Source organism: Arvicola amphibius, chromosome X, assembly GCF_903992535.2.
Source record: "Arvicola amphibius chromosome X, mArvAmp1.2, whole genome shotgun sequence".
In the NCBI taxonomy this organism is placed as follows: domain Eukaryota; kingdom Metazoa; phylum Chordata; class Mammalia; order Rodentia; family Cricetidae; genus Arvicola; species Arvicola amphibius.
In genome coordinates this window covers 116,747,914-116,760,023 of record NC_052065.1, presented here as the reverse complement: position 1 = coordinate 116,760,023, position 12,110 = coordinate 116,747,914, and the positions used below count along the sequence as shown (strand labels likewise).

The 12,110-nt window shown below is 42.8% G+C and overlaps 1 protein-coding gene across 1 annotated transcript in view; it reads right to left on the bottom strand.

Annotated features, from left to right (window-relative positions):
- The window catches only part of Stk26 (serine/threonine kinase 26), a 54,455-nt gene extending 43,877 nt beyond the window's left edge, over nucleotides 1-10,578 (bottom strand). Inside the window, exon 1 of the mRNA XM_038316759.1 lies at nucleotides 10,492-10,578. Coding sequence (XP_038172687.1) covers nucleotides 10,492-10,533 — 42 coding nt within the window. The 5' untranslated portion in view covers nucleotides 10,534-10,578. The remainder of the gene's footprint in view (nucleotides 1-10,491) is intronic.
- Between the last annotated feature and the right edge of the window lie 1,532 nt (nucleotides 10,579-12,110).

Sequence of the window (12,110 nt, the reverse complement as noted above, 5' to 3'; positions counted from 1 at the left end):
ATAAGTAGTTCTCAACCTGTGGGTCTTGGCCCCTTAGGGGGGAGGGAGGTCAAATGATCCTTTCATGGGGATTGCGTATCAGATATCCTGCATAGCCAATATTTAAATTATGATTTATAACAGCAGCAAAATTAGAGTTATGAATTAGCAACGAAAATAATTTTCTGGTTGGGGATCACCATAACACCAGGAACTGTATTTCAGGGTCAAAGCATTAGGAAGGCTGAGAACCACTGCCCTAGCACAAACACGTTTCAACTCAAGCCTTCCGACCTTTCCTATCTCCATCCAGCCTCTTGCATATTTTTGAAGTTTTAAGCGAACTTCCAAACAAACACTCATCTTGCTAAATAACTTCTGATAACCGACTAAAGATTAACCAAGTAAATAAATGTCTCAGTCTGCCATTCAAGGCTTTGTATAACGTGCCCCAAACAGTTCATTCTAACTAGTACCTACCTCAAACCTCTGATGTACTCATTTCTTCTTTCGTGAACTTCTTTTTTTTTTTTTCTAAATGGCAAGATTCTACATAACCTATCTTCTCTGGGATGCATCTGTAGCAGAGTCTATATCATTTAAGATGCTTTGTTTCAATGTGCCCTGCCGAATTTCTCAATGTCATTCTAGTTTATGAACTTCTTAAAGTCAGAAAATCTCTTGTGTTTGCTGTCTCAAATGATGAGCACAAAGTTCTATGCCCTAATCAAAAGAAGCTTTGGAAAGAGCTGATAACGCCTTTCTACCTGAGTTCAGAACCAGTTACTTCTTGAAGAGTGAGAATAGAAAAACATTAAACCCGGGGCAGTACAGCCCAGCATGGGAAAGTCTGATATATTACCATTTACTGGGTGGCACATAGGAAGGCTCTGAGCTCATTTCAAACAAAGGATTTGGATGTAAACTGGAGAAGTAAATAGGACCGAGCTAATGAGTTTGCTAACCCTTTTCCCCATGGGGTCAGTAGCATTTAAAAGCATACATCTGAAAAATGTTTCTTTCCCCGGGGCGGCTAGACACTCTGACTATAGTCTCTTTTAACCACAAGAGGTCAAAGTTCTACTTTCTATCGCCATACTTAGTAGCATGTGTGCATGCTTTCCTGCTTGGTTTCTTTTGTGCTTCTGCTTAAAGTTAAGGCAGGCAGCAGGAAATTGAGACGGAGGAATCCAAGAACTTTCCCAGCTCTAGCGGGCAGAGGGTTTGGGAAGAAATTCTGACTTAATGGTTTCGACTGGTTCAGCTTCTTCCAATTTCCTTGCATTAATCACACCCACCCAACACCGCACCTGATTATGTATGTTGCTCACCCCTCCCCCATCACCTGTTACTCTGTTATTCAACCGCTACTGCATCAAATAGCTAAGCCTAGCTTAATAGACATGCTGTAAAGTGATATGCCCCAAATCCAGTGGTTTAATGGAAATCTAGGGGAGGGAAATATTTTTTTGTAAAAAAAAAAAAAAAACCGCTGGAACAGAGCAGCTCAAAAATGCATTTTCAAAGAAAACTCTGGATGCTTCTAGATGTCCTTGAAGCATTTCCTCCACCTGCCAAAAATTCACTCCTAGGATTATGTTACCAGGCACTGTTGAAATCTGGTAGAGTAATTCACCAGCATACTTTGAAACGACGGAGCACACCCAGTGCAGTGTCCGTTTCAAATTCCCCTGAGACTTCTTTACATTGATGCTAGGAAGCTGCTCCTCTAATCCAAAGCAACAGTTATTCTTCAGATCGACACCCTATTGTTCTTTAATAAACACATTTTTTTTAAAGTCACCATGGTTAATTTCAACCTCACTTATTCCAGTGCCTTGAATTTTAAGTCAGAAAGGTTTTACAGATCCCCATAACTTTCTCTTTAACAGGTGGTGCACGAAAAAGGAAAAACACCATCAACACACAATCCCTGTTCCAAGGGCCACAGAGAAAGAGTTGAAAAGTGTTTTTTTTCTTTCTTTTTTCTGTAGACATTTTCTATGATGAAAGCACAAAACCATGGCGCCTTGCTTTCTCAACAACACATTAGGAAAGGAACTTGATCAGATAGGTAGAAGCTGGGCAGTGAAAACCTAATCAGAGGCTGGGAATGTAGCTCTCCACAGTACTAGGCACTATGACTGATGCTGGCGGCGGGGGGGGGGGGGAGGGAGGTGATGGGGAATCCACACACATGTTTACAAATCTTTCATCTCTTTCATCTAAGCTGTCTACAGTTTTTCCCCAAAGGCTCAGGAAGATGGAACCGCAATCGGGTTCTAATTTTGCCAGAGTATCCCAAAGTATGCCATTCTAATGGCTAATCTGATATTTGGGGATATGAATCATTCAAATCCATGATCTTAGGAGAAATGAAGGAGAAGAAAAGGCAGTAGGCTGCTGTCAGGGGAATGCTGGAACAAGTCCAGAGCAGGCCAAGGAGCGTTCTTGGCAGCATCCTGCACCTCTCTCTCCAGCCCCAGTAGGGATATGTTGCTGAGGTGTTATGAGGAGGCAGGCAGGAATAGAGGGCAGGACTTGCTGTGGAAATAAGCCTGCCTGTTTTTCTAAACATTCGTATCAGGTGATTTGCCTGTTGTAACGAAGGTTGGGAAGACAGTCAGCGAGGGCTACAATGACAGCCTTCTACATTTAAATTCCATTTTGAAGGCATTTTCTTTCGATCACTCCTTTTATTTCATAAGAGTTTTGATGGGGAACTAGTTATTATCTTAAATATCTGATTTCTATGAACACAATACTTTACTTAAAGAGGCAGATGACCAAGTAAGAAATATGTATCTAACATGGGTTGAAAATTTTAGCCGTGGGTATTTTATTAATTATTGTTTATTTTAAAATTCTAGAGCACACATCATGCAGAAGGCCATGGCTTCTATCATAAGTGCTGCAGAAATTGAATGAATAGATAAATACTAGTAAAATTCATGACATTCCTCCAAAGACATTGTTTTATATGTGCATAGGAAGACCTTGAGTCTTAATTATGAGAAATGAAAAGGAGTTTGTTGCATCACACCTAAGGATGATGTTAGTTTTAATTCTCTGAATTCCCTTTTCTAGCAACAAATACAATCAGCTATACCACCACTCTTTCAGAAGACACACTCAATCAAAAAGTAGTACCAAGATGCTTGAAATTCTACAATGAAATTTCCATTTAATTGTCATGAGTCCCTGTAAAATGTGATTATTACAAGAGAATCCACACACTGAACTCTCAGTCAAAACGACCTTAATACAGGAGGTAGAAAGGACTCAGCAATTAGGAACACTTGCTACTCTTTTGGAGAACCCTGGTTCAGTTTGGTTCCCAACACCTATGTGGAGGCTCTACCGCCAACTTTAACTCCATGGAATCTACCATCTCTGAACACCAGGCACACAAGTGGTACATACACGTTTACATACATGCAGGCCAACATTCACACACATAAAAATAAATATTTTGAAAAATACATTGATATGAATGAAACTATCAAATTCCAATGTGATAGCTGGGTTTAGGAAATAAAGAAGCCTCAGAAAGTAGCATAGGCAACAGGAGAAGAGAAGAAAGACACAAAGAAGGTGTGAGGTCCTAATCACCAAATGATCCGACAGGGGCAATGGAAAGGCAGCTCAAATGAGAAGGCAAAGCAAAGAGATGAGGACAGAGGAAGCCATTTTCCCCAAAGACAAAAGTTTGCCTGAAATCAGTCCCACTTGAAATCCATGAGACTCTCATTTTCTCACAAAGACATGGACGACAAGCGGATGACAGTGTTGGAGTGTGGATAGCTGAATTGTTCTGAACTACATCACGCTTACATAGTATATTATTCATCAAAATCATTTCAACGAATGCAAAGTCTCTACTGTCCACATTTAAATTTGTCTTTATGGTCCACATAATGATGGAGGAGGATTCATCTGTCTACGTGTTACTTTCATTGGTTAATAAAGAAACTGCCTTGGCCCTTTAATAGGACAGAAAATTAGGTAGGCAGAGTAGACAGAACAGACTTATGGGAGAAATAAAGCAGAGTCAGGCAGTCGCCATGACTCTCTTCTCCAAGACAGATGCAGGCTAAGATCCTTCCTGGTAAGCCACCACCTCGTGGTGCTACACAGATTACTAAATATGGGTTTAAGCAAGATGTGAGAATTAGCCAATAAGAGGCTGAAACTAATGGGCCAGGCAGTGTTTAAAGGAACACAGTTTCCATGTAATTATTTTGGGTAAAGCTAGCTGGGTGGCGGGAAGCCGCCCCCCCCTTACTACAACACAACATAAGCATTCCACAACTTACTTCAAAATCAGCCAAAAAGTTAAAAGGCAGGAATAGTCTACAGTATGTTCTTTGCCAACTCTATGTATAAAGACTCCTGGATGTATTTTTAATAACTATCATTTATATTTTTATTTTATCTATGTAAAAGCTCCTAGCTAACGGTATAAACAAAAGTAAAAGGAATGGTCTAGAACTTCAACAATCTGCAACCTAGATTTGGAGACATACACAGCTTATTTATTTTTCCATATGTATATGTATGCCCATCCCAAACACTGTTCACATCACAGACAGTCAGACCCACCAGGTGTTTATGTGGGGCTGGGCTGTGAACTGAAGTCCTCTGGTGACAAAGACTTTGCCCACTGACTGAAACATCTCTCTAGCCCTAACAAACACATTTAAAGAAAATCGAAGACAGGATATAAATTGGGCCCTGTCTGCTTCTGACAGTAGACACAAATTGTGTGAAAATGGAAGGTTCTTCAGCTTGGTACATTCTCAGGAAGTCCATAGAGAAAGTAAGACTGGAACCTGAAAAGGCAGGTAAGGTTTGGCCAGGCAGTGATTAATGAATTGGAACTAACACAGCAGATCAAATAGGATTGCTTGGTGGGAAGTAGTTAAACTGAGTTTAGAGCTATTATTGAGAGTAGCCCAAGGTAGAAAATGAGGGAAACGGAACATAGGGCTTGGATCTGACTGGGGGCAGTGGAGTCGTCAGGATTTGGTTTTACTGAAAAAAGTTGGGGTATCAAGCCAAGGAGAGCTCCAAGTATACTCCAGAGATAACTCCATCATAACAAGCTCTCATTGAGGCAAAAGAAATGCAGCTTTTATTATTCCCAATTTTGGAGACAATTTGTACAAGGTTGTTAAGTAAAAGAAAGGCAGATTCAGACTAGTACAGGCTGAGTCTGAATAAGCCATTCCATTTTCTGAATCCATTTCCTAATGTGTAAAATTAAGGCAGTCGCACAAAATCGGACTAGCTAATCCTACTCTGTGAACCACAGTGAGTTGAACGACACCCCCCCCCCCCACAAAGCAAAGAGAAGCAAAACCAAGTAATTCTCAAGGAAAAAAAAGAAGCCAGCACAGGAGGTTTTTAAATAAGTTTCTCTACTCTCATCCCCTTAACAACTTCTCAGAGGTAACAGTGTTAACAGCTTTGTGTAGTTTTCAGCCATTTTATGTATATGTGAACATTTATGTAATCTTTGGCATTTTGAAAGGATGAGCGCATAACTGCATAAATAAAGATGACCTTAAATCGAAAAAAAAGGGAGAGTAAAAAAAAATACAGCACCACAATGCTCACTGGCTCCTAAACACCAGACAAATTATAAGCTCTCATTTCCTATGGCTCAAGAATGGGAAGTGTGGGGGGGGGCTTCTTTATTCAAGTACCATTTCTAGAACCTCCTTACCGTTCCCATCACACGCTATACTCTGCCCAATTCCCACTTACTTTCCCCCAATATCCCCCAGCCTACAGACCCTAGTGTTAAGCCTTCAAATTGCACCTGCTCCTCCTACTCCAAGATAAAGTTGGGTCGGATTATTTTGTTCCAGCTATTGTCATTTATCTAATGCTTCAGTTTCGACCACTCAACACAGGGTTCCCAAGTTCAGGGTCATGCTTCCAACCTCTTGCTACGTCACACAGCAAACCTGACTGACCAATGAGAAAGAAATGAGGAGACAGCAACACCACATCCCGGAATCTGGTGCCACAAGTCACCCCTTCACTCCAGGCTTCTGGGTGACAGTTAATAAAGATTTTTGTCCCAACTAATCACTCCCTCTTTATTTTGCCAGATTTTCTCATCCTCTCAGGCATCTTCACTGACAACCTGTGTTTCCTGTTCCACGAGGGCCTTCACTTCCACAGTCTCACTGATGTTATGACCCGCTTTCATCTCGAGAGCTCTCCGTCTTTTTATCGTCAAGTAAAATGCTGGGCCACATAGTAGATGTGCGGTAAATAATTACTGAAGAACAGAAGAGCTAAGGACTCAGTTCTGCATCTCCAACCCTATGTCGGGCTTCGTATGGTGTCATCCCTTTGCTACTTCCAAATTCACCAGCATGGAACAGAAATCACCGGCTTCCTGCCAGGTCTGCCTCGTCTGCATTACGTTTTTATTTCCTCCAGCTGTACTGTACTTATATCACTTCTCCTGTAACTAATTATTAAGTCACGTGATGTCTTTTTTTTCTTTAAGCCACCCAGAGCTATGCAAGGCAACCTGTTAATATAAGATCCACTTTATCTGCGTAGTTATAACTGTCCTACCAAAGGAGCCTCTGCAGATCACACTGACTTAAATATCGTAACTTCCCAGGGCATTTGTTCATCCAATGTGGAGTTTTCTCCCCATACATAGTTGTGGTTATTGAGTACCATTATAAAGAAATGTTCGAGGGCTATTTCAAATGCTTAAATCTTTCCCTGGTTTTCAAAGGCCACCACGATCCGGTCCCACTCCAGTTTTCCAAAATTATCATTTATTATTTCTTTAGAGAAAAACTTCATCTCACCCCAGTGATTTTATTCCACTTTCAAAGAAGGTGTATATGCATGTATGCATGTATGTTTAAACATGCAGGCAGGCCCTTGGCTATATGTGAGGGTATACCTTAGCTAAGAGTGTTTCTTCATTTGGAAATGTCTATCCTAAGTCGTAACAATACTGTAGGGTCAATTGACCTTCCAGAAGCCTTCAACTCTTCTATTCATAACCTCTTTTTATACTTAGAGAGGTAAGATTACAGACTTCGTATTTCTTGATAGTTCTTTAAGGGCAGGTCATATATTTCTATATTGGTCCTTCCTAGAAGCCACTACTAGGCTCACCAGTGACAGGTAATGTTTTTTACTCCCTGGTTAAAAGTTCTCAAAGTATTTATTAATACTAAAATTCCATTTCCATTGGTATCTCAAACAGCCACTGTTAAGCTGCACTATCCCGTTCACATGTAAAGGTACAGAAGAGCTCATTTTAGAATTCTATAAGTAAGCAAATTTGTTTTGCTAGTGAGAGACATAGCACAAAGCATAACAAACATAGTAACACATGCTCAGTTGAACATCTAACTTTTTTCCTCTCACCTAAACATTATGAAAGACTGAAAACTGCTTTTGCATATTTGTTTAAAAACATTAATGCAAGACTATACTTTCAAAGATCATTTCCACAGTTCGTTAAAAACACTAATGCAAGCTTTAAGGGAAATATCTTAAACTTTCAAATGTTATTTTTTAGCAGACAACTTTAAAGACAAAAACAGGTTTTAAATCACTGAAGAGTAAATATTTGGGTGGAAAGAAACAGGTTTATTGGTTTTTTTTTTTTTTAAGGTTGTACTTTAAATGTGGTTCAAGAGTACAGTTCCTGGGATGGAAAATTCCTTTAGTTACAAACCTAAAAAAGTGCACCAGTTAAATATGAAAAGTCATATCCTAGACGTTGAGTGCAACAGAACAAAAATGTTCATTACTACAGTACTGAGAAATAACAATCTAAATTTTGAGGAACTAATTTCATAAAGGATGAGTTTGAATTGGACCAAATCCTGAGTTTTCTTCCTTCACTCCAAGTTTCTTTTCTATTTTAAACCAGTAGCAACAGAAATGTCTTTGTTTGAAAAGTTTGCAATGCTGAATCTTAAGTGACAGAGCAGGTAGCTTGGCTTCTGCTCCTCGTCACTCCTCAAAGGGAGAAAAACATCGTGGAGAAAGTAATTTTGCTTTTAATTTCTGGAAAACTCATTTTTCCCATCAATCTTCATAACTCTCCAACATAAACAGTTAAAAACGTACAGGCTGGTCAGTCACTTCACCCTGATTTGGGGAAATATTCCACATTAATTTAAAGAACACATGGCAAAATCAAGTCTTCTTACTGCTTAAACAACCTAAAAGTTGCTTGTTCCTAACTCTGTCAAAATTCTAGGAGACTATTATGATCCCAGGATATATTTCCACACCATAGTTTTGCAAAAGAAAACAAAAATACTCTAAGCTAAAGGGTCATGCTGCGTTCTGTGAATTTTTTTAGGTCACTGTATAATTTCAAGTAGGGAAAAAGTTTTTGTTGTTGTTTTTTATGTTACAGCAAGTACTTCCGAACCACATCTAGAAAGAAAAATGGAAATAATTTAAGAATTTGCAGTTTCATTTAGATGGAGAGGGTAGCAAATCAACAATCATTGTGTCTTGGCTAAAAATGGCATTCCTGCCCTGTGCAACCACACTTTGACAAAATCACAGCGACTTTGAGAAGGCATACCATGCGAGGCAAAGTTGATCATTTCAAATATGTGATTCCCAATTTAACCCACCTTAAGTAAGAACCGAAAACCCAAGAAATAACCAGCTTCGATAATTAAACAAAGCAAGGAGCAATACAAAACTGCTGAACAGCAAGCAGTTCGTAAGCCATCTAAATCAAATAATGTCAAGACAAATTAAATAAAGACCAGAAACCACATAAATCAAATAAAGTCAAGACAAATGAAATAAAGACCAGAAACCATTTTCTCCTGAGCACACAGAGTCCCCCAGAATCACAGAGTTGATGAATGAGAGGCATCAGTGAGGATGCGTGCAGGCAGGCGCGTGCACACAATGGCTCGAGAAGCATGGAGTCCCCGAGCGACAAACATTACATATGTAAAGCTCTACTTCTCCACATCATAGCCAGAAGAGCACGCAGGGAAAAGTTCACACTGTGGTCCAGATCAAACAGAGCAAAACCGTAGCTCCTATTGCAAATGTCTGCTTCTCCAGAAACAACCAAAGGTAGAACTGAATGAATGGGTGTGGGGCAGAGTAGTTAAGGGAAAGAGAGCCAGGGAAGGAGAACCATGAGAAAAAAGTTGGGGGCCCTGGGAAAAGCTTAAATGGATTAATACCATAAAAGGCCCTACTATTTCCTATTTCACATTTCTTCCCCCCCCCTTCTGTAATTTTATTAAATATAGGCAAACTTCCTGAGTCTCAACTGAGACCTGCTCTATATTCAGGGTAGCTGTATGTCCTACACAAATGGCCCTTTTGAGGAGAAAGTTTTTTTTTTAAATCACCTTTGTGATCATGGATAACACAAGACCAATTTCCAAGGCAAAAGTTGAATCGCATGCAGCAGGCAGTAAAATGAATCTCCAGTTCCCAAAGTTTTGATTCCTACTAGAAGCATAAGCTATGCAAAAGTTCCAGACATTTTCTAACTTGAAAAAAAAGTTTGTTTGTTTGGCTTAGCATATTTAGAAGATCACAAGGAATCCGTTTCAGTGTTTTTAGCCTCTGACCTATTATTCATGAAGGGGTTGTTTAGGCCACCGTGTGGTGGGGGTCAAATGTAAATGGTTTAAAATATTATAGTGGTTTAAAAAACAGACAAGATGTGTAGAAAGTCTGTTGACATCGCTTTTGTCTAATAAAATGATAATATAATGGGGGAAACTGCACAGACTTGGAATAAGAAGTTGGGTCCCACTCAGTAGTAGTCCTTTGCACTGGACAAAAGCTTCAACACATGTGCTCAGCACTTTATCAGAGACAGGGAGATGGGCCTGGGAAGTCATCACCTAGGTACTCAGAACAGGCTCCTGCGTTCCTCTCAGCACTATCCCCTGGGCCAGGTGGGGGAGCGAGATACAAGTTTGCCTTTAAGTGGCACAAGAGACAGAAAAAAGTCTTCTAGCTCTTCTCTCTCTGCACACAGGAAGAACCCAATTCAATGCCACCACCACTCCTGGTCTCGCTCCGCCCCAACTTCTGTGTGTGTGTCGTGCGGGGGGCAACGCTGGGGTGTTTTAGCCCACGCATCCCGAGATGCCTCCATCTCATCTAGGTTAAGTTCTGGGCCACTCCCCACCCCCACCCCCACCCCCAGTCCTCAACCGTGCCACGATCAAAGAGCCAACAAGCACAGGTGCCTAAGGTTCTGGCCTGTTTTTAATCGTGCCCCCCTCCCCACAACCCCAGCCCCCATTTACTGTCGCGCCCCAGTCGTCCCAATCTCTCCCGTGCAAAGCACCTTCTAGCCCGGACGCCAGGAAACACCTCGAGCTTTACTTCGGGGTCACCTGGAGAGGGATCCGGCCCTGCCCCAGGTTTGCCCGGTGGCTGCCCCTGGTCCCCGGTGCCCAGAGCGGGGCTCCGGAGCCGTCACGTGGATGGCAGAGGAGGCCTGGGCTTTCTCACCTGCATCCCGGGCACTTGGACAGCCACCGGTGAGTGGGCCATGGAGGCGAGTGCTACTTTGCGCTGCTTCTTCGGTGGTGGCGCCTTGGGCTCGGACTGGCTCCTCCTACGGGGGTAGCTCGGCTGCTCTCCCAGGCTTCTCGATCGGGGCCTGGAAGGACGCGGAGAAGTGGAGTTAGTGGGTTGGTGGCTTGCAGCCTCCACTCTCCCCTCGCCCCCCGGCCCCCGCTTCCTGGGAGGTGAGCGGTTCGCGGCACTACTCCCCGGGACTCAGTTTACCTCTCAGATGCCCGCCCGCCGAGGTCGTGGTCAACTGCGGTGCTGCTCCTCTTCCTGAAAGCAGGGCTGTACGTGAAGCAGTGGCTGGGACCTGGGCTCCAGTGATGCCGCTCGGCTGCGCCTCGCCGCTTTAGGAAGAAGAGGTGGAGGCGCCCCAGCAACCCGCCCGATCGCTTAGCCTGGCAGGCGGTTGGGGGCGGTTCCCCAGTTGGCCCTGACTCCACCCCGCTGCCGGGCGGTGTCGGGGGAGCGGAGGCTTCAGGCAGCAAAAGGGTTTGGCTAAAGTAGCTAGAGTCAGAGAAGCAAGAGGCTCTCCGGATTTGGGGGGAGCAGCAGAAGCCCTAGATCGAGAAACCTGAAATACGACTAGGCCTGGAGAAAGAACAGAAGAGTTTGCAAGAGAGGGAGTGGGGTGGGGGATATGAGGGCGACCCGGATGAACGCGGCCACGTTGCAGAGCTGGGGTGCCTGTAGCCTCCCAGAGGTCTGGAGTTGCAAAAGTTTTGCTTGGCTCCCCCACCTGGCCGAGGGTGGGGCCACCAAGCCAGACACCTGCTCCTTCACGCCATAGGTTCCTTCCCTCTTGCTCTTCAGCTTTCTTATCCCTAGACATGCCTCAAGTCACTTTAACATGAGCCTGTCCCTCCCTTAGGCTATCAGTTGAGGAATGACCTGGCTGAAACTTCTCACAATTTCTGCGTGTGTAAAAGAGAGGCGATTGGAAAACGGATCACCTTTTGGCGGAAAAATTAATGAGGATAACAGAGGCAAGGAGCATGAGATTAGATCTTTGGCAGTACAGACAGTTGAATTCAGCATACAGAGCAGTGACTTCTGCCTTTTTTTTCCAACTTAAGCTCAACTCCAGGAGCAAGGCAAGCCCCTTTTCTTCGGGAACCCAAAATCAGCAGTGACTGTTAATAGGAGCACTCACAGGAATCTAGGGAAGCTCTTTTGTGTACATAGGAGGGGCTAACAGTCAAGTGCCAGACTAACATGAGGACACACCTTACAGTTTGTTACGAGGTTGTGTATCCAACACACTGGGGGAGGGGGGGCGGGGAAGCTCTAAGTAGATGCTCCACAAATGCTAGACTTCATTTATAACTTTTCTCTAAGGAAAGTAGCTGCTTACTATCAACACAGCTATTACTAATGAGTTCATTCATTCGCTTTGGGCCAGAGACCCCTAAAGTTCAGACTTTGAGTTTTGGAATGAGTTACTGTGACAAGAGCTCACCTGGGTCACACTGTTTTCTCCCCCCCCCCCCATTGAACAAATAGAGCAAAAGGCTCAGCCAAGTAAATATTTGACTCAGATATTGCAATTAAAAAGTGAT